Below are 27,502 nucleotides of genomic sequence, written 5' to 3'. Positions count from 1 at the left end.
ACTGTATATATTGAAATAAAACAAACTGAGCAATGTACAGAGATTTGCAATAACACTTATATTAAATGGAAATAGTAATGTTTCCCATCTCTTGTTTGTAAATCTCTGGAGGGCATTCATAGCAGTGTCCAAAATCACAATGCCTCTTTTCTTGTTATCTTGCATCAAATACAACCACTGTAAAAAAGTTAAGGAACATACAACAACAAATCCACAGCATTACTAATTTCTAACCCTAGCCTTTACATTAATTAGGGTCACACTTGCCTTATTCACTTATTCACATTCACGCGGGGGGGGGGGGGGGGGGGGGGGAGTGAGGTATTATCCTTTCAAAAGAAAAAAAATAACATATATCACTTTATTGGTTGCTCATATGTTTGTTAAAAGGATACTTCTTCTTGTCCTTTTCTTGTACATGATTCTGTAACCACATTCTCGACATCGGATAGGGTCACGTGACTTTATTTCATTTTCTGTGTGGCATTCTGAAAGTCAATCAAGAGCAATGAATATCCACAATTAAAGAGATAACTGCAGTCCTTAATATTCAAACTCTTGCCAACAAACCTGAAAAAGTTTAAACAGCCTGGAAATGTTTGTTTTCCTGAATTGTTAGAATAAATCGAACATGGCTATTATAATGCAGAGCTCAAGAGCTAAGATTTATTAACAGTATCACAATTTAGAAAAGTATTTAACTCTTTAAACATCAAAGTAAATAATGTCTACTTGGAAACAGTACTCAGCAAAAAATACTTAAAACTTAAGTAAGTAGAAAAAAGCAGTTTTGACAACCACGTGCGTTCGTGTTATTTCTTCTACGCTCTAATTGATGTTACCTCCACATATATAAATCATAGCATGTTGGCGTGTCTGCCCTCCTTGTTGTTGTTGACTAGTATCCATATTCGAGAGATTCTTATGACAATTTCAGCCGTACGAAGACAACTTTGTTTGCTGAGCAGTTTGCAGACGTAACGTAAGATGGCGGATTTAACGCATAAAACGTGCTAGGAAACCGCTGAAATTGCAGGCGCTTAAACCATGAGAATTGATTTTGTATCATAAAATATTTTACTAAAAACCATTTCAAACATTAAAAAAAGTAAAATTAATAGCTACGCAGTTGAAACAATAGTAAACAATAGTTATTTTTTAAACAAACTAAGTCTGGTTTTTGTTGTTGCGTTACGATATAAGGTCAGCGGTTACCCACTATTTTCGTATGCGTGCTGATGTAAACAAGTCAGGAAATTACATCGCACGCGATTACGCTGCACATTTGAGGAAAACGCACTTGAACGACGTACTAAACCGAAATCAAACCAGACTTTCGACACCTGAAATAAGTAATCATGTACGCGGTGAGATTGCTTTCTCGTGGGGCGCCATCATGCGCCGTGTTTGCTGCTCGAGGTATCGCAACTGCTCGAAGTAGTGGAATGGCTGTTGGGAGGAGAGCTTTTCAGACGGAGGCAAGAAGTGGATGGCGGACTTGGGAGGCTGTGGAGAAACCGCCAGGAATAACAGGTATGGACATGTTATATCAGATGAGGAAAAACGTTTAGCTTGCCTTAAAAGGAAAATGGTGATTGAATTGGGCTTCTTTGACAAATTACATAACACACTGAAAGAAGGAAAAACAACCAGAGTGATTAGAAAAAAAGTGCATTTTGACATATTAGCTTTACAAAACTTTGATGATTATTACAAGTGAACGTTTTGTCCATATTTAAAGTTCCTTGGTCCGGTTTGAATGTTTTGTTTTAGTTTTGTTAAGAATATCCATGTTCAATAACAGAGATGGTCTATATTAAGTATAATTCGTACGGATTTACATTACATACAATGTGTATATATACATAATAAATCTTAAACTAATACATTGTAGTTTATGACAATGAATTTCCAACACTTGGACAGTGACAACGAACAGAATGATACAACAAAAACTAAATCATTGACTGCCATGTAAGGGGATGGCGGGTGGGAAACAGAATGTAGCTAGCGCTATAGTCTGCATACTCTAGTGTGCGTAAAGCAAGGAATGTTTATTCCACCCGCGATCCCTGGATATAGCTAGCACATGGTACTTTCTAATTTCCGGTCACAAGACCGGATCCTTGCGTAAGGATACGTCATGCTTCCGGAATGACACTGAATCCCATCTCCCACAGAGGTTTACATTAAAACCGTAGTATCAATATTCACGTTATGCCTAATACTTGATAAACTCACTTTGTTTACTACTACAATTATCTTAATAAGCCTTTCCCTCCAAATGTCATTCAATGACGCAGCAAGCATGTTTTTATTGCAGCCGAGACAACTGGCCGTGCACTAGTTGGTGGTGCTGGATTAGTTGGGCTTGGCGCCCTGTGCTACTATGGCCTGGGGTTATCCAGCGAAGTTGGAGCCATCGACCGCTCAGTGATGTGGCCTCAGGTTGTGCGTGATCGTATTCATGCCACATATGCTTACTTTGCCGGAAGCCTGGCAGTGACTGCGGGAGCAGCATACTCCATCAGTCGCAGTCGAGCAGTATACACCATGATGCGCGCCAGCCCTTTGTTGGTGAGTGGAGACATATAGATGACTTATGTCTGTAAAGTGGTGAAAACCTTGGAACATGATTTGGGGCTCATTAAATACTGTAGTACCTAATGTCAGATCTTGCATGTGGAACAAGTATTTTCAGCTGAAAGTTTGATTGAATTTCCCTCAATCTCTTTGCTCTGCCAATCATGTGAAACCCAAAGTAACACATAGGCTAGCTTTCTTCTATAAAATGGTAGCTTCTATCCTATGCTTATACTTATATAGCAAAATTCTTTGTTGCTTGACTTTGATATTTTAAATCCATTCATTTATTTTATTCATTTTTTGATTCATTTTTATTTCAGTTTGTTGGTGGAGGAATGTTGGCAACCATTGCATCATCCATGATTTGCATGAGCTTGCCTTATGAGGCCGGTCTTAATGGCAAACATTTCGCTTGGCTTGGTGAGTCGTTTATGCCACTTATTTCAATGAAAATTACCTTACTTATTTACCTGTAAAGATGAAGTAAAAAATTAAGCACTCTTTTTCAATATGTTTGAATTTCAGTTTGTTAATTTGTGTACAATTGTGAAAGCACCTTGGCCATTACAGATCTCTTTCATCACAGAAAATATGAGCCTGGCTGACACTTTAAAATAAGTACTTTCTATTTCTGCTCACAGCTCACAGCTCATTGGTGGGCACCATTCTTGCTCCCATCATGCTCCTTGGTGGTCCTCTTGTGGTGCGAGCTGCTGTAGTTACAGCAGGTGTTGTTGGTGCACTATCACTCACTGCAGCTTGCGCCCCTGATGGGAAGTTCCTGACATGGGGTGGCCCTCTGGCTATTGGTCTTGGAGGTGTGGTTATGGCCTCACTTGGTACGTACTGGTACTGTACTCAAAATTTCTAAGGGGTGTACTTTAAAGGGTGCAGATTACATAGAGAATTTCACCCATATTTTCAGCTTATTTAGGAAGACTGAAATGCCAATTATTCCCTCCCACAAATGCTCTTAAATTACTTGTTTTGATAAAATGACCTTTTTTACAGTATGTATGTTTCAATTTCAGCATGGATCAACTGTCTGGCTCATTATTCAAGTGTAGACAAGGGAGCACGGAAGAATGTGTTTCATTTACTACGAAAATAAACAACTTTGTTATGCAACGGGTCATGTGTGTTTGTTTTGTAAGTGGGGAGATATCAGTTGCGCTGTTGGGGGTGTGGGGCTGGGATTATGAAGTGGATTAATTTGTCAACAGGTTCTTTGTTCGTTTCATTGGTTATAGACTGTCCAAAGATATCAGATAGGTGTAGTATCAGCACGAAGTGCTGACAAAAGATGCACAACCTTGCGCCTGGGAACTCTCTCCCCTCGGGAAGGATTTGGGTATTATGCGAACAAAGACCCTGTTGACAAACATAATCCACTTCATAATCCAAGCCCCACACCCCCAACAGCGCAACTGATATCTCCCCACTTACAAAACAAACACACATGACGTGTTGTATAACAAAGTTGTTTATTTTCGTAGTAAATGAAACACAGTCTGCCGTGCTCTCTTTGTGTAAATGGGCAAATCTTTTTAGCCTATTTTAAAATTTCTGGTGTCTTAGTCCCTTGGTTGGATATGGATTCTTTTCAAAATCTTGAAAGACAGCTTGGTATATGTCATAATTATTTTTTAAAAATCTTACTGATTAAATAAATCCCTGACCCTCACCCCATTCTGTTCCCCAGGCTCCCTCTTCTTACCAGCAACAACGGCAGTTGGTGCCGGCCTTCAGGCGATTACTACGTATGGCGGCCTAGTGATTTTTGGGGGATTCTTGTTGTATGACACTCAGAAGATTATCAGGCAGGCTGAAACACACCCTTTGTATGCATCAAGGCCATATGACCCTATTAATGCGTAAGTGATATAAGAGAGTAGGATATGAGTGATATATAAGATTTAGTATAAAAGAGTATTCATGTCAGAAATGTGATGGAGTTTTTTTGTTGTTGTTTATGGGTCTAGGGCTAAAATCAGGGATGTATATCTGTGCTTCTTTCTGTTTCTAAGTTGTTGTTATATTCTCAGGTCAATTGGCATTTACATGGATACTATCAACATCTTCATAAGAATTGTGACCATCATGGCATCACAGAATAATAGAAGAAGATGAGACAAATTTACATCCATGTGAGTGAAGACAAAATATACACCTCAAGTTCTTGTCTCAGCGGACTGGAATTCAAGTATTTATGAGGGAAAGCAAGTATGAAGTAGAATTTAACTGCTGTGATTTCAAGATTGCTTATCTTGGTTAAAAAGCAAGAAACTACTTTACTCAAACCCAAAAACTACCTTTCTTTTGAATACTATAACTGGAAGTTTTGCTTTTTGTTTAATGCATAGCTTTGTATTGAAAGTTAATAACAAAAACAATAGTTTATTAGCTTAGAACATCAAGATGTCTTATATTACCAAATGGTTTTTAGTCAGTGTTGTATTCTGGTTAATAAACAATATCTTAATATTCTTTAAGGATATATGTTTTTGCTCTTCTCTTCAACAGACAATACATACGGTAATACTAACTGATGTACTGTAGTTTAGTTTCCTTCAAGTTCAAATAAATAAATTATCAATAACATGGTTTATTGAGAGATATTTACTGTATAGTACAAGTTTGTTGAGATTTTTATTATATTTAAACCTTTAAATGTTCGGATTTTCTAGTCACATCTTAACGTCATTTTCTGTGTTGGAGAAATCACTATTCATCTGGTTATCAGATTTCTTGTTTTGTCTGTCAAGCTTTTATTCTGACTGTCTGTCCATCTGCTGCTTAACCTGTCCTCTAGCCATCTATTTGTCTGTCCATGGTCTGCCAGCCTGTCTGTCTGTCTCTTTGGCTGTCTGTCCCTGGTATGTCTGTCTTAGGTCTGTCAGACCCTGGGTTGACTGTCTATGTGTTTTTTCTTGGTCCAACCTGGTCCGGGTCCGAACGTCCATCCTTAGTCTGTCTACCGATTCCAGATCTATCATAGTAATGACTTATCCTTTCCATTTTCATCTATCCTTCAAGTATTTCCTTTGTATCCAACTTTCTTCAAATGACACATGTATTAACAAAGGTACCATTCCTATACAGAAGTCATTTAACTAGAAACATGGATGTGTTTTTGGCCTGAGATCCGTGGTCTTTCAAAGGAAGGAAATGGTTTCAAACATCAGACCCATAATTGCATACCATTCCTAAGAAGAGGTTTTTTTTAACTAAAAAAAAAAGTATTTCTATTTAAGCCTCATATCCGTGGTCCTTCCAGGAAATGCGTCAAAACATCAAGGTCTTTATAAAGACGTCTTCGTATACTATTTCCATGAATTATGTTCCATGAATATTTCCATACCATTCCTAAGAAGAGGTCAATGCCATTGACGTGTATTTGGCCTCGGATCCGTGGCCTTCCCCAGGAATTGCTTTGAAACATCAAGGTCTTAATGTAGATCTTTTTAACTCTTACTTTAAGAATCCATTTAATGTACTGTACCGTATACGTATGGTACCCAGTCTGTGACATGCGTATCAGCGACCAGACGTCGTTTTAGAAGAAAGGGATGTTTTTTAAGCCTCTACAGATCGGTGGTTCTTGAATGAGACGTGACTCGCACTATTGGAACTTTGCTATTGTTGGTGCTATCAGAAGGCCACCTGAAAGTTAATCTCTAGTTAATGAGATATTCATGAATAAGCGTCATAAACATTGTTTGTACATAATATATATTATGAAATACTAGAAAACCTAACAATTCCATGACTTAGCGTTACATACATTTCTGTGGTTTTTGCCTTTCTCGTTGGGATTAAATTGCACCCAATTAATGTCCTCTTAGGGTTAAATTTTGTGACGTTTTACTTTGGGGGAGGGGTGAGTTTTCCTTGGCATACCTCTTTTCCATCTCGGTAGTGAACTGATCGTTACCGGTAGGGCTGGGTGATACCAGTTTATACTGCTCTATTCTTGACATCCGAGTGACGTCATTGGCATGATTTTTCTTCGTTCTGAAAAGTTAAGTGATATTCTAATTCAATTTTACCAGGGAAGGTTGCAATCCTCTGCAATCTCCTAAAAACCTGACAGGCGTGTACCCAGGATTGGCTGAGGGGGGGGGGGGGGGGGATGCGCAGTCATAGGTAACATGAAAAAAGCCTAGCGTTTGAAAGTTTCTTAATATGAAATGACTCACTATTTGGCCGCCAAGGGGGGGGGGGATGCGCGCGCACCATGCGCACCCCCTGTGTACGCTCTTGACAGTGTTTTGCTAAGATGACGAAATAGCGGCTGGCATCAATCCATGATCTACTTACCCTCCTGTGCCAAACTTGCTTTTGAAGTGCGCCTTTACCCTGTTGCCATGGCGACTCCACCAGATCTCACACATCACCAGAATGACGGAGGCAATGCCGCCTGTTGCCAAGACCACGTACACGCCCACCATGCTGTCCAGGTCGATTTGCTTGCCCGTACCGATAGCTAAGGAATGTAACACGTCATTCCAGTCAGACTAGAATACTGTTAAAAGTCTCTGGAAGGGGCGTTGCCAGGGGGTGGCCAAGGGGGCCCGCTCCCCCCCCCCCTTTATAGCAGCCAAAAATACAGTAAATGTATGAGATATTATCTAAAATACAGGAGAAAATGCCTTGAAAGGACCTTTCGGGCCCCCTCCTGTTATAACTCCTGGCTACGCCGCTGTCTGGATTCGAATTGCGCGACACCTTTGTCACATGTATCATTTTAAAATTTCAGAAATAAAAACGTTTTTACTGTATGATTTATTCATTGAGGCACACCAAAATGGTCACATGGTGAGACACGGGCTCTTTAAAGAAGAAGAACAAACGGTCCACCACAACATTTGTAGAATAAAGAATTTCAGCAGCAAAAAAACCTTAAAAAGAGCAAGAAGAAGAACAAAATAAAGACGAGCAACAAGAAAAATGTGTTACTAAGAAGAAGAGGAAGATAGAAAGGAAGTTAAAATCATTCAGCAGGATCCCTGTGCTTACCCGACCGAGTCTGCTCCTTGGGGCACTGGCTACGGTAGTCCCACCACTTGCGCCACAGGGAGTCCAAGACACCAGTTTCATGAAGCCGTAGAATAGCCACAGAAATGTTCCCAATGTAAGGGTAGTGCTTGGGCATCGCCATGCCGTAGCTACTGGCGCCCATAAGGCCGCTTGCTGTGACAAGAGAGCACACGAGGTACATTATTGATTTTGATGATAACGGTGATGATGTTGATAGCAGTGATGATGATTATGATGATGATGATGATGACCATGATGATGATGACGCAGTCCATATGGCCGCTTGCTCCGACATAAGAGCATACAAGGTGCACTAATGATTTTGGTGATGGCTATGATGATGATGAAACTGATAATGATGATGATGATGATGACTATGATGATGATGACGCAGTCCATAAGGCCGCTTGCTCCGACATAAGAGCATACAAGGTACACTAATGATTTAAGTGATGGCTAGGATTATGATGAAACTGATGATGATGATGATGATAATGATGTCGATGATGATGATGATGTCGATGATGATTATGATGATCATCATCATCATCATTATCATTATAATCATTATCATTTTCATTATTATTATTTTTAATGACGATTGTGATGGATGATGATTATGGTGCCACAGTAACCAAACGCGAACAGTACTATTGCCTCACCTGCCTGAAGATCACAGGGTTCCCGCATGATGGTGTATTCGGTGGACGGCTTCTCTGCCATAAACACCGCATTCTTCCTCTTCCGTGCCACCTCGTAGCCCTCGTTCGTCGAGTTCACAAACGTTTTCTCTGCACTCATACGCTCCCATAACTTTCTAAACATACAGACATTGAAAGGGATGAACAGGGTTAAACAAGATTTGCCCCTATTCCAGGCGGGATACGAGATTGAGTCAAGATTTTAGCTACAAGGGACGAGAACGGTATCCGGTGTAAGCAAAATGCTAAGGCGAGACTAGGGAACAAACTTCCAAGCCCCTTTTTGCACTGAAATTGCAACTAGAATTAGTGCGTTGCAAGGATTTTTAAGGATAACATGCGGTACTCTCTCTAGGTACTATTGGTCGAGATAATAATAATTTAAAGGTTCCTCCCCAGTTTAAAGTACAGCGCTATCAGTTCCTGACTGCTGGCCTTAACAGCCAGTTGGGAAGTGTTACCGAGTAGTTCGCAAATCAGTTGTTGTCTTGTGGTCAGCCAAGCGAGGTATTACCAGCAATACTGGCCAATGTTAGCGCTGTTTGCACGGGGCTTAATAGAGGTAACAAAAATATATTTGGGCTTTGTAAAAGTAACACCACTCACCTGTAGGTATGATAAGAAGCCATTTTAAAGAAGTGGTAGAGTGCAGTGTGACGTATGATGTAGAAGTGATATCCACCATCAACCACATCTTCCAAAGTGCTCACAGTTTTCCCCGCGCTGCGGACCGTGAAAAACGCCGCCAGATTGGCAGTGTATGTCGAGATCCAGATTAGAATACAGAACCAGAAGCATCCCGCTAGGACACGACCTGTGAACGAGATGAAAAAGGTGAGGCGGGGTGGGGTGGGTTGGGTTGGGGTGAGGTGAAGGAGGGGGGGGGGGGCGAGTAAGGCGTGTAAGGTGAGGTGAGGCTGGCTACTTACCGGATAGTGACCGAGGGGTGCTGTGAGGCGAGACGAGGCGAGGCGAGAGAACGTGTAAGGTGAGATGAGGCTGGCTACTTACCGGATAGTGACCGAGGGGTGCTGTGAGGCGAGACAAGGCGAGGCGAGAGAACGTGTAAGGTGAGGTGAGGCTGGCTACTTACCGAATAGTGACCGAGGGGTGCTGTGAGGCGAGGCGAGGCGAGGCGAGAGAACGTGTAAGGTGAGGTGAGGCTGGCTACTTACCAGATAGTGACCGAGGGGTGCTGTGAGGCGAGGCGAGGCGAGGCGAGGTGAGGCGAGGCGAGAGAAACGTGTAAGGTGAGGTGAGGCTGGCTACTTACCGGATAATGACCGAGGGGTGCTGTGAGGCGAGGCGAGGCGAGGCGAGGTGAGGCGAGGCGAGAGAAACGTGTAAGGTGAGGTGAGGCTGGCTACTTACCGGATAGTGACCGAGGGGTGCTGTGAGGCGGGGCGGGGCGAGGCAAGGCGAGAGAACGTGTAAGGTGAGGTGAGGCTGGCTACTTACCGGATAATGACCGAGGGGTGCTGTGAGGCGAGGCGAGGCGAGGCGAGGCGAGGTGAGGCGAGGCGAGAGAAACGTGTAAGGTGAGGTGAGGCTGGCTATTTACCGGATAGGGACCGAGGGGTGCTGTGAGGTGAGGCGAGGCGAGAGAACGTGTAAGGTGGGGTGAGGCTGGCTACTTACCGGATAATGACCGAGGGGTGCTGTGAGGCGGGGCGGGGCGAGGCGAGAGAACGTGTAAGGTGAGGTGAGGCTGGCTACTTACCGGATAATGACCGAGGGGTGCTGTGAGGCGAGGCGAGGCGAGAGAAACGTGTAAGGTGAGGCGAGGCGAGGCGAGGCGAGGCGAGGCGAGGCGAGAGAACGTGTAAGGTGAGGTGAGGCTGGCTACTTACCGGATAATGACCGAGGGGTGCTGTGAGGCGAGGCGAGGCGAGGCGAGGCGAGGTGAGGCGAGGCGAGAGAAACGTGTAAGGTGAGGTGAGGCTGGCTATTTACCGGATAGGGACCGAGGGGTGCTGTGAGGCGAGGCGAGGCGAGAGAAACGTGTAAGGTGGGGTGAGGCTGGCTACTTACCGGATAATGACCGAGGGGTGCTGTGAGGCGGGGCGGGGCGAGGCGAGGCGAGGTGAGGCGAGGCGAGAGAAACGTGTAAGGTGAGGTGAGGCTGGCTATTTACCGGATAGTGACTGAGGGGTGCTGTGAGGCGGGGCAAGGCGGGGCGAGGCGAGAGAACGTGTAAGGTGAGGTGAGGCTGGCTACTTACCGGATAGTGACCGAGGGGTGCTGTGAGGCGGGGCGGGGCGGGGCGGGGCGGGGCGAGGTGAGGCGAGGCGAGAGAAACGTGTAAGGTGAGGTGAGGCTGGCTACTTACCGGATAGTGACTGAGGGGTGCTGTGAGGCGGGGCGAGGCGGGGCGAGGCGAGAGAACGTGTAAGGTGAGGTGAGGCTGGCTACTTACCGGATAGTGACCGAGGGGTGCTGTGAGGCGGGGCGGGGCGGGGCGGGGCGGGGCGAGGTGAGGCGAGGCGAGAGAAACGTGTAAGGTGAGGTGAGGCTGGCTATTTACCGGATAATGACCGAGGGGTGCTGTGAGGCGAGGCGAGGCGAGGCGAGGCGAGGTGAGGCGAGGCGAGAGAAACGTGTAAGGTGAGGTGAGGCTGGCTATTTACCGGATAGGGACCGAGGGGTGCTGTGAGGCGAGGCGAGGCGAGAGAAACGTGTAAGGTGAGGTGAGGCTGGCTACTTACCGGATAGTGACTGAGGGGTGCTGTGAGGCGGGGCGGGGCGGGGCGAGGCGAGGTGAGGCGAGGCGAGAGAAACGTGTAAGGTGAGGTGAGGCTGGCTATTTACCGGATAGTGACTGAGGGGTGCTGTGAGGCGGGGCGAGGCGGGGCGAGGCGAGAGAACGTGTAAGGTGAGGTGAGGCTGGCTACTTACCGGATAGTGACCGAGGGGTGCTGTGAGGCGGGGCGGGGCGGGGCGGGGCGGGGCGAGGTGAGGCGAGGCGAGAGAAACGTGTAAGGTGAGGTGAGGCTGGCTATTTACCGGATAGGGACCGAGGGGTGCTGTGAGGCGAGGCGAGGCGAGGCGAGGCGAGAGAACGTGTAAGGTGAGGTGAGGCTGGCTACTTACCGGATAATGACCGAGGGGTGCTGTGAGGCGAGGCGAGGCGAGGCGAGAGAACGTGTAGGGTGAGGTGAGGCTGGCTACTTACCGGATAGTGACCGGGGGGTGCTGTCCGCGCCCTGTTGTAGCATGGAGGCAAGGCAGAACCACAAGCTGTTGAAAAAGTTAAACGCCTCTCCATTCTTGCTCTTATGCGACTTACGGTAGCCATACGGACTGATGTAGTTCACGACAAACATGAGAATCGTTACCAGAAGCAGACCTGCCAGCGTCAGAAGCCTAAAATGGATGGATCAATTACATCTAACGAAAAAACTTTGTCGAGTTAAACAGTTTCCTTTTACCCGCTAAACGTTACTTACCAAACATTACAAGAGTAGGAACTGATCATGGCCATAGGATACATATATTCAATTAATAACATGACAGTAAAGAATGTATGATATGACTAGATACTAGATATATTAGATACTGATATTCAATTAATAAAATGACAGTAAAGAATTGTGTTATTTTATGACTAGATACTAGCTAGAGGCATTATATACTGACTGTCGAGTTATTCTCGCTACTCGCTACTCGCCAGACAGTATAAAAGTACCGACGCATGCATGCCATTAGATACTGACTGTCGAGTTATTCTCGCTACTCGCTACTCGCCAGACAGTATAAAAGTACCGACGCATGCATGCCATTAGATACTGACTGTCGAGTTATTCTCGCTACTCGCTACTCGCCAGGCAGTAGGAGAGTAGAGACGTTTGTATGCCATTAGATACTCTTTGTCGAGTATTCGGCGCTACTCGCTACTCGTTACTTACCAGACAGTAGAAGAATAGGGACGCATGAAGGCCATCAGATACTGATTATCATTGTCGAATTTCTTGGAAATCAAGCTCATTGTGAACTGCATAAAGGGCTTGCTGAACTCGAGATACTGCAGTCGCTCCGAAGTAATGGTCAGCGGAGATGTCGATAAATCCGCTTTCTAGATAAGATGAGGGCACAGTTACTCTATTTATTTCGCTTCGCCTTAAAATATGATAACAACGAAAATGGACACTGGCCGCGAGCCACTACAGCAGAGCCAATTACAGTGGTCCCCTAACTTTAAGGGCATAGAATTATTTAGAAACAGCAGCTAGTTTGCATTTCCCTTTACATATCTACCCCTTACGGTAACCAACCCCAGTACGTTTCCACGATCTACCTTACAAATCCAGTGTAGCCTCAACCCAACACTTAAAGGCCACCTCACCTTCATTTCGGGCAAATGTCAAGACTGTCCCTTTCATCCCCCCCCCCCTCCCCCTCCTAATACCAACCAGCTCTCCTTGCCCATAGACTAATCTTACGATTTCAGACCTCACCTCTGCCCTAAAACGCTATCTAGATCGCCCTTTTATCGCCTTTCTTATATAATTGATGGTTCTTAAATTAATTTATCTGCTACGGTGCACCCGCCCCGATAGCATCAATTTATAAAAATATGCGTTACTGCACTACCGACCTCCTACTCCCTACACCATCACATCCTATCCCCCAACGTACCCCTCATCATCTGATATGCGCTACCAATGCAGTCTTCCCCTTATACAACCACGCTCTACACCATGACCTAACCCCTTTCAACTTTACCCCTGCCATGCCCTATCAATGTATATATATTGTAATATCCCCTCAATAGCATCACATCCTACACCGCAACCTTACTCCTTTGGTGATCTGCCATTTGCTACCAATATAGCCGCTCCCCCTCTACAGCATCACACCCTTCCCACCACAGTATCTCCTCAGCACTACATCTTACCCCTTTTATGATCTGCCCTACGATTCCCGTGTAGCCTCCCAGGCCATCGCTCCCTCCGTATAGGCCATCAGGACTCAAATACACGTTATAGGCAAAGCCGAGCATCTGTGAAATCTCTTTGATTAGGTCAATGCTGAAACCTTCGAGTACACCCGCCTCGTTCAGCATCACAAAAGGGGAATCCTGCAAACAAGTGCATGCAACACCAGGATGTATCAGTAGCTTTAGTTTATTGGCACTTACAACCCTTTCAATACACAGTGGAATCTGGATTTTACGATATGCCTCGGGAGAAAGAAAATGTATCGTAAAATCGATGTATCGTTGCAAAGAGGTCCTCGATTTTACGATGGAAAAAATGGATTTTTTCAATGGAAAAAATCCATTGAAAATGTCATTGTAGGGAGGCCGGGTTAAAATCAACCTTTACAAAGTAATAGATAATATTCTACAGTTACTCTCTGTAAGACTGTAACCTGTCTTAACACATAGCCGTAGCAGCCCTCGAATTATTGGGGGGGGGGGGGTCTGCACGATACAGTAACATTAAGAAACATTGGGGGGCACAGCCACGCCCCTTCTGGTCATTTCCTTGTAGTTTTTGAAAATATTGGGGGTGGGGGGCACGTGCCCCCAGTGTTTACCATAAACCATCAAATGATTCAAAGGCGAAACGAAAAGCTGTCTGATTCTAGTTTGATTAGGGACTTCAACTTCTCTCAAATCCATCGATCAAAGTATGTGCCTTCCTTGTAAAGCTATAAGTACAAAACAACAACTTCTAAAAGAATTTTAAACTGTAGATGGAAACTTATTTGAGCTTGATACTTGTTGGGGTCTTTCAGAAACAAGCGTGTAGTTAGGGGTGCTGCAGTGTTCTCTTTGCATCCGCTAGTGTCGGAGTCATGTTACGCTCGTGACTTGGTCATGCAACGCTCGTGACTTGGTCATGTTACGCTCGTGACTTGGTCATGTTACGCTCGTGACTTGGTCATGTTACGCTCGTGACTTGGTCATGCAACGCTCGTGACTTGGTCATGCAACGCTCGTGACTTGGTCATGCAACGCTCGTGACATGGTCATGTTACGCTCGTGACTTGGTCATGTTACGCTCGTGACTTGGTCATGCAACGCTCGTGACTTGGTCATGCAACGCTCGTGACTTGGTCATGCAACGCTCGTGACATGGTCATGTTACGCTCGTGACTTGGTCATGTTACGCTCGTGACTTGGTCATGCAACGCTCGTGACTTGGTCATGCAACGCTCGTGACTTGGTCATGTTACGCTCGTGACTTGGTCATGTTACGCTCGTGACTTGGTCATGTTACGCTCGTGACTTGGTCATGTTACGCTCGTGACTTGGTCATGCAACGCTCGTGACTTGGTCATGCAACGCTCGTGACTTGGTCATGCAACGCTCGTGACTTGGTCATGCAACGCTCGTGACTTGGTCATGCAACGCTCGTGACATGGTCATGCAACGCTCGTGACTTGGTCATGTTACGCTCGTGACATGGTCATGCAACGCTCGTGACTTGGTCATGCAACGCTCGTGACTTGGTCATGTTACGCTCGTGACTTGGTCATGTTACGCTCGTGACTTGGTCATGCAACGCTCGTGACTTGGTCATGCAACGCTCGTGACTTGGTCATGTTACGCTCGTGACTTGGTTGCAGGGAAAGCGCACACATGCTCCACACTCAAAAAGCGCCCTACGGAATTGCATGTGATATCGAGGCCTGCGCAGCTTCCCTTGTCAGAAAAATTAATCCATGTCTTGCGTGTTGTACTATCCACGTTTTGTGCGTGTACCGCACATACTAGCCACATGTCTTACATGTACCGCGTGAACTAGCCACCTGTCTTTCGTGTACCGCGTGAACTAGCCACCTGTCTTTCGTGTACCGCGTATACTAGCCACGTGTCTTGCGTGTACCGCGTTTACTATACACGTGTCTTGCGTGTACAACGCATACTAGCCACGTGTATTGCATGTACCGCATATATTAGCCACGTGTCTTGCGTGTACAGCGTGTACTATCCACGTGTTTGCGTGTACAGCGAATACTAACCACGTGTATTGAGTGTACTGCATTATTACCAACGTGTATAGCATGTACCGTACGTTGCGGTTCTATCTGCGTCTCTTGTGTGTAGTGCGCATACTATCACGAGTACCATCTACATCTCATACGCCTCTTGCCATTAATGGCCTTTTTTGTTTAGACTTTGACTGAATCTTACCAGTACTACGACCACCTCCAACTTCCGGTGGAGCTTATCGAGAGGGACTAGGTCGGTGGTGGGCCTGTTCTGCTTCACAGAGCCGCTGACCGTCACACCACTGCTGGCGCTCCAAACGCCAATCTGCAAAAAGACATCAAAACTTCTCACAATCATTGACTGATCGTTTGGAATAGAGTGGGCAGAGCTGTTTGCGCAACTTCCGGTGGCTGTGCCTTTCGCAACTTCCGGTTTGAGCCGGTTTCTTGAAGGTTTTTTTAACGTTTTCTTACACAGTTTTTCCTCACAAACAACAACCATGGATAAAAATGCAGCATACATAGCTTCAGCCTGTTGTCCCTGGCGTTTTACCAGGTTGTGCCCAGAGATGAACCATGATTCAAAAGGGCTCTTTCTGTGACCCCACACCTCTCACTACCACAGGAAACCCGATCAATAATACTTGGGACTAAGTCATCATACCTTAGTAAAAATGTCGTTTTGGAGGTTAAAGACCTCCAGCTCTAAATTTCGTCTACTGCCGTCGTGAGCGATGTCCAGGATTCCTGTTGTTGAGTTGATCTTCAACTGAAGAAAACAGAGATAAAAAAGATAATCAATCATATAATATAAAATATAAAATATGACAATCAAGACTTGAATCAATTAGGCGACATACCAACCTTCTTCATTTCTTCAAATATTGAAGGCCCATTTAGAGAAGTTGTGAGCCCGTGAGACCGATTTAATGACACCCAGCGGTCTTCTAGAATGACTTTATCTAGAGCATGCGCGGTGGCTAAAACGGCGTCGTACGCGAAGTACACCGAATTCTGGAAAATGATGAGGACATAACTTAAAAGTGATGATGAGAAACATAAAACTGAAAGCCCCAAACTTGAAAATGAACGCCCCTAACTAAAAAGAATCTTCGTTCATTAATTGCGCGCATAGGAAAATTACTTACATATATCGCAAGTAGACTACTTTATATCGCACACAGACTTACATTTTTCGCACATAGTTAACAATTATACCATTTCCATTGAGGTGGATAGTGGCGAAATATCTACCGAGAGCCGAAGCCTCCTGGTAGATATTTTTAAAACCACTATGTTCCCTCGAAATGGAAAGGGTATAATTGTTTACGTATATAAAATGAGCTTTAAAGCAATTTTCTTATCGGAAACACTTGAAAATCGGCAAATATCGGCAAATAGACTTACATATATCGCGGTTTTGCTGAGGTTCAGTTCCCGGTCGATGTGTCGTGTTAGGTAGCTGTCTGTAACTTGAGGCAAAAAACCAAGTACGACTTGAGACGACTGCACTGGCATCGATACTGAAGGGATCTTTGGAGGGTAAATAGTTCTTAATTAAATTACAGCGAACGGCCAAGACAGCCAAGAACACATAGTGACAACAACAACAACGGGCGACAATGAACAACACTTGGCGACAACGAGCGATAATCTTAGACACATAACGAAAGAAGGTGATGTTATCGACTTTCCCTAACATGAACTACACGTGACGGACTGACTTTGGGACTCCATGACTGTACAGAGGACGAGAATGAAAAAAAACTCACACTGTTTTTCTCAAACTGTTCAAATTTGTCAATAAGGCTCTCTAAAAGCCAGAGATCAGCTAGAGGAGACTCCCTTTTTCAGCTATTTCTCTTTAATAGTATCCCAGATTGTATGCCCGAAGTTTCTAAGACAAAGAAAATCCGTTTCTATAACGGGCCCGTGGGCAAAACAGAAAAAGAAACCTGGTTGAAGTGTGGGGTGGGCACATTTACACAAAACAAATCTGTTGCATAAAAATTATATCCAAGCGTCACAGGCTTGTCAATATAATGGTATACAACTGTATGGACGTACCATATCTGCGATCAGCCAGATATGCGGTTTCTCCACTTTGAATGAGCATGCGCAGTGCACCTTGTCAATGACTTCCGCCACAAGGTACGAGTCACAGAAGAGCGCGATGACTTCTGTCGGTGCATTGTTGAGTCTACCAAGGAGCTCCTTGGTGTCTCCGCACAACCACGAGTCAGACTCGATCTCCAGGGACATCTTGGAGTAACTCGAGTTTGACGGAAGCCGCGAAATAAAAAGCATCGCTTGACTGCGCCAGCGTCCTTAAAAAAATGGAATCTCGATACATATCAAGAAAATTTAGCCAAAAATTGTCGTTTTTGTCAAACGCGGCCACTTCCATATAAGGAAACTAATATATTCCTTATTTGGAAAAACCGCATGATTCTTGTCATTTTAAAGGTTGCCGTACCGCAGGTGCTTCGTAAACATTATGACTTGTAATCAGAAGAGAAAAACAGGGACTGTGACCATCCTTGGTCAATAGAGAAAGTATCTGAAAAGAAACTAAGAGCCCTCGGTACCAGTCCCTCAAAACGACCTCAATACCTCAATATTATGGTATTGGTTCAGGGCCGTAACAGGGGGTGGGGCACTGGGGGCATGTGCCTTCCCCCCCCCCCAATATTTTCAAAAATAATAAGAAAATGACCAGTAGGGGCTTGGCTGTCCACTCAATTGTTTTCTTAATGTTTCTGTATTGTGCCCCCCCCCCCCCAATAATTCGAGGCTTGCTACGGCTATGTGGTTTCTCGTCCCGCAAACCAAAGCATAATGGAAATTGTCTCGTTTCGCTCAGCCGCCATTTTGTCATCGTAGCATCCTAGCTTTCCCAAATCAGTCACCCTAGCTTTCCCAAATCATCACCCTAGCTTTCTCAAATCAGTCATCCTAGCTTTCCCAAATCATCACCCTAGCTTTACCAAATCAGTCACCCTAACTTTCCCAAATCAGTCACTCTAGCTTTCCCAAATCAGTCACCCTAACTTTCCCAAATCAGTCACCCTAACTTTTCCAAATCAGTCACCCTAGCTTTCCCAAATCAGTCACCCTAACTTTCCCAAATCAGTCACCCTAACTTTCCCAAATCAGTCACTCTAACTTTCCCAAAACAGTCACTCTAGCTAGGAAAGGGATGATTTCACCTACTTGGATGGCAAAATGGCGGCGACAGAGAACCAAATGGTTAATACTAACCGTCATATAAAACGAGGATTTTGTTACGATTCAGGTGTGTTATGACGTCATTCATCGCTCTTGTGACGTCATATCCGCTAGGACCGACGCATATTCCATACTGCAGCAAAGATTGGGTCTGAGAGGTGTACGTGTGTGCTTCATGTAGGGTTACCATGGGGATACGAAACATTGCGCTCATGGCCTGCTGGGAAGGCTGCGGGTGAGCATCAACCAACAGCGCGATGACGTCATAGGAGGAGAGGTTGAGAGCTGTGGGGACGGAAAGTAGAAAGGAGTCAGCATACTGTTGCTTATAGCAACCGAATATTTACAACGATAATCGATTTTCATTGACTTTACCATCATCATCATCGTCACCTTGATTTGTCATCATCATCTTGATTAGATCATCATCATTATTACCGTCATCATCAGCATTATCATCATTATTACCGTCATTATCACTTGAACACAACCACCACCGTGATTACCTCCGCACTTATTTCATGCCATAGGCATTAAAACTTGCGGATTTCTGTTGTTAGCCTGTTTATAATAATGATACAGTCTCGCTGCTAAAATTCCAATGTTTTTATACTTTATTTCTTACCATATTGTAATAGATTATCTTTTGAATACGTCTCCTGGAGAAGCTTGATTGTCGTGTTTGGCAAAAGATCTGATCGCTTGTTGACATAGCGAATGGCGGACTCTACTGCATTGAGTGGTTGCTGGGATGGTGACATCCCTAGCTGGGCTGGGGGAGAGAGGATAAATGAAATTAGATGGATTATACTGATATTAGCAGGACTATTGAGCTTTAGTGGGAATGGAGATGAAGATGAAGAGAATAAAAAGAAGAAGAACACCAACACACAGCAACAACAACTAAAAAAGAAATAACGCTCTAAAAAAAGAAGGAGGACCAGGTTAGACAAAAAAGAAGATTAAAAGGGAAAAAAATAAGAATTATTATATCAAGAAAAAAGAAGAAGACAGAAGAAGGAAAGGAAATAGAACAAGATAACATGGGACGGATTGGACGAAAACAACGGTGGGGAAAAGGAAAAGAAGATGAAGAAATGGACCAATTACGAAGAAGGTAAAAAGAGGAACAAACCGACAACACGACACAAAAAACAACAACAATAACAACAACAACAACACAAACAACAACATAACACAAACAACAACAGCACAACACAAACAACAACAGCACAGCACAAACAACAACAGCACAACACAAACAACAACAGCACAGCACAAACAACAACAGCACAACAACAATAACAACAGCACAACACAAACAACAACAACACAGCACAAACAACAACAGCACAGCACAAACAACAACAGCACAGCACAAACAACAACAGCACAACACAAACAACAACAGCACAGCACAAACAACAACAGCACAACACAAACAACAACAGCACAGCACAAACAACAACAGCACAGCACAAACAACAACAGCACAGCACAAACAACAACAGCACAGCACAAACAACAACAGCACAACAACAATAACAACAGCACAACACAAACAACAACAGCACAGCACAAACAACAACATAACACAAACAACAACAGCACAACACAAACAACAACAGCACAGCACAAACAACAACAGCACAGCACAAACAACAACAGCACAGCACAAACAACAACAGCACAGCACAAACAACAACAGCACGACACAAACAACAACAGCACAGCACAAACAACAACAGCACAACAACAATAACAACAGCACAACACAAACAACAACAGCACAGCACAAACAACAACATAACACAAACAACAACCACATAACACAAACAACAACAACACGACACAAACAACAACAGCACGACACAAACAACAACAGCACAGCACAAACAACAACAGCACAGCACAAACAACAACAGCACGACACAAACAACAACAGCACGACACAAACAACAACAGCACAACACAAACAACAACAGCACAACACAAACAACAACAACACGACATAAAGAAGAAGAGATTCAAAATAAACGGGATCGGGAAAAGTCCAAATTACCGCAAATTACCTATGTATACTACACTGGGGACTCTTGCAGACTCTGGCAGGTGGAACAACAACATCAACATGACACAGACACACGGCCCCTGATGCATCACGGTCTGCCGGATTACCCATGATGCTCTTATTGTCATCACTGGTCAGCGGAAAGCCGCGTGACTGAAAAATAATATTTAGGGTACTTTTTATCTACTAGTGTAATATGTGCAAACAATATCAGTTAGAGGGAACGAGATGCCAATAAAACAAAAACGGGGGTAGTGAATTTAAAAGAGAATTAAAATCCCGTGTGCATTGTTACAAAAACAAACCAGTGCCCTATATCCAATATATTGAAATCGTTTTCTTCGTTTACAGTGAAATATATCTTCTAGTAAACTGCACGAAATCAATGTCAACTTACAGCTTGTTGATAGCAGATAAAGAACAAGAAATAAGGCGCGTTTTTCAGTGTAAAGGCGTTGACGTGCATATGTTTAAGTTGCCATACATTGCAATGAATTTATAGATAGCGTAAACATCTCTTGACAGAGCATCAGGGCACACAATTTTACATAATGCTTTCGAGGGAAACACCAAATTTACGAAAGTTCCGGCTTTTGAAGGAATCGTAAAGGTTATGGTTCAATGGACTCAAAGCATGCTGGTTTTGGAGAAAACTGATTAAATATTTAAGTATTTCAAAAGGTAGATAGTTCTATTCTGTGCTAACAGTTCATTTTGAATTAAGCGGGAAAAAATACAAACAAGGCAAACAGAATCAAATCACATTTTCAACAATAACAAACACTAAAAAACTTCTTTTCTAGCGAATAATTTTAGAAATTTAGGGTATTTATTTAAAATAATTAAATTTGCCACTGTGAGTTACAGCATGATATTAAAATAACATAAACCTTAAAGCGTCCTCCGGATAAATTTCACAACAGGTAGAAATGCCAAGAATAGAGCTTGGAGCACGGACAAAATTTTGCGTGGGAAACAAAGAAATATTACTTGGTAATGTAACGCGGTACTGGTTAACTAAATGAATAAAACAAAATTGTACCAGATATGAAACCATTTAGTGAATGTTTTCAACGGCATTATGCTCTATCCAAAGATTTTTTAAAAATAAAAGATGTTAAAGAGCTTTAACAACGTAATGATGAGATAAGTCGTCTAAATGTTTGCAAAAGTATTAAAATTCTATGATTTTTTTTACAAAGGACATTTTAACACCCAACAGTGATAAACATAACGCACGTAATTGATGTCAAACAACGACTCCGTTTTCTAAAAAAATGTTCAAGAAATTTGGTGGCACCGTTTTATTTCGTCCTATTTTGACTGCAATTACACTAGACCGGTTCGAAGGGAGAAAGTAGCATGTATGACTATGTTTTAATAGATAATTATATGTATGAACGGTCTCGGAGCAAAAGTGAGTTCTACAAATAGAGTTCACAAAAAGAGAAAAAAGATGCTCGCAATTTCTCTCAACAGCGTCCATCCGTGAATGATGAAAAGTTGTTTTCAACATCATCGTCATGTGAAAATCAATAATCTCAGTTTTTCTGATTGATTTACTGCTACACAACAACAATTTCAAGATGAGATTCACGGCTTAAAATGTATGATTTGTTTTTTTAATGTGGACCTTGTATTAAGATTCTTTTAAAAAAATAACGCAGAAACACCAATGTTCTAAAACGACATTTTACAAAACAATTTCATCTAAAATTAAAGAGAAAATGTCACAGACTATAGAACAGTACAATAACCAAACAATACATCTTAAGCCTACTCATCCAACAAATCATAATAAAATAAAACTCTCCCTTTTTACTCACCTCTCCTCAAAACGTGCTATTTTGTGAATTGCCTTTTCAAAGTTTTGGCGCCAGTTTTCATGACTTTACTGCATTTTGAAGCTTAAAATCTTGAACATAATGTTGTTCCTCTACTCGAAGAAAGATCTTGTCTCAAAAGAACCAATTTGTTCGCTATTCGTTCACTAAAAGCATCCCTGTAGTGAGCATAATTATTTTGTGGTTATGGGGAAAGGTGGTTTAGTTCAAGTAGCCGGTTGAAGAAAATCACGGTAATTTAGCGACTTGAAACATCTGTAAAACGGTTATAAAATGACTTATTTCAAATAAAGAACGCTACAAGGACAATACTGGAACGATACTCGAAAATAAAGCAAGAATAATTATACTTCAAACGGAACGCTGCTTGGTATGATAAATTGTTTTGCGTTTAAACCAATTTTATTATTTTCAAAATATAGTACCGTTGCACCGCAGAAAAATAGTTAAGAGAAGACTAGAAAAACAGATCTGGGATATTAGATCTGTAAGATGAATAGATTATCGCACAAATGATTATCTTACGAAGAAATTGCAGTGATTTAGTGGCAAATACACGATTAACCACTCTCTTAAGCGAAACTTGAGATAAATTATTTAGAAATTCGAAAGTCTTTAGGCAGGAGATTACAAAGGGAAGTCTGATACAACCAAATGATTATGGTATTCAAATTGGAAAAGCTTTTCATTTGACAAGTTCTGTCTTACTCAAGTGGGAAATAAAAAAAATTTAAACATTAGATATTTTGTACGCACTTCCACTTGGAAAATGTATTGCAAAAGTGCGTGCATTAGAAAAGGGTGACATAACCATGTTATCTAGTTGTGTAATTATGCCGGTTTGTCTTCAATGACATGATTTGTCTACACAAACTTGATTAGATTGATAATGGTTGCAGCATTTATAGTCCTCTCCTCCCCTATTCTTCTTACTTTTTAAGGGATTTTATCCGGTTCTATCCCTCCCTCTCCGATTATTTTCCACAATCTTTTTTCATATATAACCAGCCTCTTCCTTGTCCTTTCTTCGTTACCAAAAGCCAAAGACGCATCACAGACGCGTATCCAGATGTAGGGTCCAGACCCCAACCTGCTCATATGGCGAGACGTGAGAAGAGTTCGACTCAGGTCGACACCTTCGTTGGTAGCTAAGAAGACGGTTATTTCTATGTGTGTATATGGATGGAAAAAAGTTTATAGATGGATCTAGTGACCTATTATCAGGCCTAAGGGTGCCGGTTTCACCTTAATAGGCTATTCCAGCTATAATCTTGCGCGCGCATTACAACAGAAACATCCTTCGACGACCAGACTGCAGCACAAAGGAATCGCGCGAAGCATGACGGTAGTTGACGTAGGTTCCTAATGCTGCATTCACACCAAAACCATTTTTAGTTAAACAAGGTTTTTCTTTGCCTGATAACTTGCCAAGATTCTCATTGTGTTGAATTCTTACTAGCTAAATTAGTAACATGTACAGCACAGTCTATTCAGTTCTGTTCATGGTTTTCTGTCCACTCTTGGGAGATGATTTAAAGCCGTTTAATTAAACCACTTTTAAACTGGTTTAAGTGCTGATGTGAACGTGGTATAAGTCGATTGCGCGCGCATGGTTATAGCTGGAATGACCTATTGAACCGTGGTCAGTGAATTAGTACTCTGGATCCCACCAAGCGTTTTTCTCCACACACGCCCCTGAAACAGGGGATGGGGTCATATAGAAGCTATTAGAAGATTTCAACACATTGGATTAGTCCACCACAGACGATAAGACGAGAATAAACAATAGAACGATGAGGTAGGTAATCCAGCCAATCGTGTTAGGCCTTTCAAGCGGGCTTCTCATGAAAGGTACTGCCTCCAGTCCCTAGCGTTTTTTTACTCGTGATTCCGTAATAAGAATGATTAGAATAGAAAAAGCGTGCGTTCGTTTATCCCGCGTTCCCATTCCGGAATGGAATAAAGGCTATTCCACCCATTCTACTACCTGTAGCAGAATGACTCGAATGCCATTCAGAACATTCTCTACCAACAATTCTCATTCCAGAGTAATAGGAAAAAAACTCGCCGGTGAGTTGTGAAATCAGCAGCTCGTACCAGATCCCGTGATTTATTTACAAGCACAGGAAACCCGGTAGGACCGCGAGACTAAGCTGATGTATCAGATGTGAGGACTACACCCACAAGCACTAAACTCCATATTTAGAGAGCAATGCCTCTTGTTACAATTGAATCAAAATACCGTGAGTGTAAGTAAAAGTAGTATAACCATCAGAAACAGTCAAAGTTACATTTTATTTTAACTTTATTTTATATTTCAAAATGGTGCTTTTTACCGTTAAACAATTCTAATTCGATCGTGTTAGGTTTTAACCCCTTTTTCATAAAAAAAACACGCATAGTAGCGTATGTGTTTACTGTAATTGTATTGATATAACAAAGCGTGGCAGTTATTATGTTTACATCGCATTTTATCATCCCTTCATGAAAAATACATCGCGATGTTTTTTTTTCATGAAAAAGGGGTTAAAACCTCTATAGCTCGGTAAGTGACTATTAGTCCAAGCTTTCATGTTATTTTGGCTTAATCTACGAAAATCTTCGAGAAAATTGTTACGTTTAATATCACCAGCTTCCGGTTCACTTTGGTAGGATCGCTGGCGCAGGCCAGTTAATGGAAATTTTCAGCCCTTTTAAAAAAAATAATAGGTGCACGATAGTCTAAAATTGCAAAAAGCCACTAGAAATTTTACTCAACTAGATAATCAGGCAGTAAGAGACACCTGGTTTTTAAGGCCATCAAATTGCTTTTACGCACTTGTCTCCATATCCATTATAATTGCCTTCTCGGATCCTTTCCGTTGCCTGGACTGTCGACCCCCGTCCGGTGTGTCCGAATTTTTGGCACCCCACTTCTTTGATGGCGTGTTCAGCGGCATCCCGAACGCTTGAATTGCAGCCTTCTTTTTCACATCTTCACCATCACCATCATCTTTTGATTTTTTTTGCAATCTGGTGAAAAAAATGAGTGAAGTTAGTAAAGGGTGTAACGACAACTTAAAGAGCCCTGCTCAGCCATACTTTTGTTTGTTTACAAACAATATGGAAGACAAATTGTGTGAAGAAATCTGAAAATGAGGTCTCGTGTTTCTTTTTTACAGAATTCAATTCCAAATATTGCAACAGCCTTCCCAAGTAGCCGACGGAAAGGGATATCGGAAAGGGATATCGGAAAGGGATATTTTCTAACACTTGGTGCAGAGATGACAAAAGGGCGGCTAGCTGAGGCTCTATAAACAAAATTCTCTAGTGCACGGCTAAACAAGACAGTGCTTTATAAAGGTACCCAATAAATAAGCAAATCATTATTATCATCCACGCAAGAACTGGGCAATGAAGATAACAATTTTAATTTATTATTTATAGGGAATTCATGTGAATATGCTCTAATGCGCCTAGCAAAGTCCATTGGCCAATCAATACATGCCATACTTACGCCATGACACAGTCCCATTGTCTTTTGGCCAATCAATACATGCCATACTTACGCCATGACACAGTCCCATTGTCTTTTGGCCAATTAATACATGCCATACTTACGCCATGACACAGTCCCATTGTCTTTTGGCCAATCAATACATGCCATACTTACGCCATGACACAGTCCCATTGTCTTTTGGCCAATTAATACATATGTCATACTTACACCATGACACAGTCCCATTGTCTTTTGGCCAATCAATACATGCCACACTCACGCCATGACACAGTCCCATTGTCTTTTGGCCAATCAATACATGCCATACTTACGCCATGACACAGTCCCATTGTCTTTTGGCCAATCAATACATGCCATACTTACGCCATGACACAGTCCCATTATCTTTTGGCCAATCAATACATTCCATACTTACGCCATGACACAGTCCCATTGTCTTTTGGCCAATCAATATATGCCATACTTACGCCATGACACAGTCCCATTGTCTTTTGGCCAATTAATACATGCCATACTTACGCCATGACACAGTCCCATTGTCTTTTGGCCAATCAATACATGCCATACTTACGCCATGACACAGTCCCATTGTCTTTTGGCCAATCAATACATGCCATACTTACGCCATGACACAGTCCCATTGTCTTTTGGCCAATCAATACATGCCACACTTACGCCATGACACAGTCCCATTGTCTTTTGGCCAATCAATACATGCCACACTTACGCCATGACACAGTCCCATTGTCTTTTGGCCAATTAATATATATGCAACACTTACGCCATGACACAGTCCCATTGTCTTTTGGCCAATTAATACATGCCATACTTACGCCATGACACAGTCCCATTGTTTTTTAGCCAATCAATACACATGCCACACTTACGCCATTACACAGTCCCATTGTCTTTTGGCCAATTAATACATGCCATACTTACGCCATGACACAGTCCCATTGTCTTTTAGCCAATCAATACACATGCCACACTTACGCCATTACACAGTCCCATTGTCTTTTGGCCAATCAATACATGCCACACTTACGCCATGACACAGTCCCATTGTCTTTTGGCCAATCAATACATGCCATACTTACGCCATGACACAGTCCCATTGTCTTTTGGCCAATTAATACATATGTCATACTTACACCATGACACAGTCCCATTGTCTTTTGGCCAATCAATACATGGCACACTTACGCCATGACACAGTCCCATTGTCTTTTGGCCAATTAATACATGTGCCACACTTACGCCATGACACAGTCCCATTGTCTTTTGGCCAATCAATACATGCCACACTTACGCCATGACACAGTCCCATTGTCTTTTGGCCAATCAATACATGCCATACTTACGCCATGACACAGTCCCATTGTCTTTTGGCCAATTAATACATATGTCATACTAACACCATGACACAGTCCCATTGTCTTTTGGCCAATCAATACATGCCACACTTACGCCATGACACAGTCCCATTGTCTTTTGGCCAATCAATACATGCCATACTTACACCATGACACAGTCCCATTGTCTTTTGGCCAATCAATACATGCCATACTTACGCCATGACACAGTCCCATTGTCT

General features: G+C 42.8%; 3 protein-coding genes across 3 annotated transcripts in view; 1 reads left to right on the top strand and 2 right to left on the bottom strand.

The window, feature by feature from the left end:
- The first annotated feature begins 1,221 nt into the window (after nt 1-1,221).
- On the top strand, nt 1,222-5,190 carry LOC5503769 (growth hormone-inducible transmembrane protein). The gene is made up of 6 exons (XM_032371998.2): nt 1,222-1,533; nt 2,324-2,577; nt 2,907-3,006; nt 3,228-3,425; nt 4,289-4,460; nt 4,632-5,190. The coding sequence occupies exons 1-6, from the start codon at nt 1,359-1,361 to the stop codon at nt 4,714-4,716; spliced, it is 984 nt and encodes a 327-aa protein (XP_032227889.1). The 5' UTR covers nt 1,222-1,358; the 3' UTR covers nt 4,717-5,190.
- On the bottom strand, nt 5,176-22,537 carry LOC5503753 (glutamate receptor ionotropic, kainate 3). Its single transcript, XM_032371997.2, has 18 exons — nt 22,392-22,537; nt 20,567-20,718; nt 19,120-19,266; nt 18,528-18,779; nt 17,334-17,593; nt 16,674-16,799; nt 16,131-16,280; nt 15,931-16,035; nt 15,469-15,591; nt 13,222-13,404; nt 12,233-12,399; nt 11,500-11,690; nt 8,934-9,141; nt 8,289-8,443; nt 7,606-7,779; nt 6,907-7,072; nt 6,487-6,600; nt 5,176-6,249 (listed from the first exon to the last, which is right to left on the bottom strand). The coding sequence occupies exons 2-18, from the start codon at nt 20,691-20,693 to the stop codon at nt 6,171-6,173; spliced, it is 2,727 nt and encodes a 908-aa protein (XP_032227888.2). The 5' UTR covers nt 20,694-20,718; nt 22,392-22,537; the 3' UTR covers nt 5,176-6,170.
- Nucleotides 22,538-24,696: 2,159 nt separating this feature from the next.
- The window catches only part of LOC5503771 (glutamate receptor 2), a 57,622-nt gene continuing 54,816 nt past the window's right edge, over nt 24,697-27,502 (bottom strand). Inside the window, exon 18 of the mRNA XM_048733991.1 lies at nt 24,697-25,421. Coding sequence (XP_048589948.1) covers nt 25,220-25,421 — 202 coding nt within the window. The 3' untranslated portion in view covers nt 24,697-25,219. The remainder of the gene's footprint in view (nt 25,422-27,502) is intronic.

The sequence above is a fragment of the Nematostella vectensis genome, chromosome 11, assembly GCF_932526225.1.
Source record: "Nematostella vectensis chromosome 11, jaNemVect1.1, whole genome shotgun sequence".
NCBI classification, from domain to species: Eukaryota; Metazoa; Cnidaria; class Anthozoa; order Actiniaria; family Edwardsiidae; genus Nematostella; species Nematostella vectensis.
Note: the sequence above shows the minus strand (reverse complement) of the source record. Positions and strands in the feature narration are given on the sequence as shown.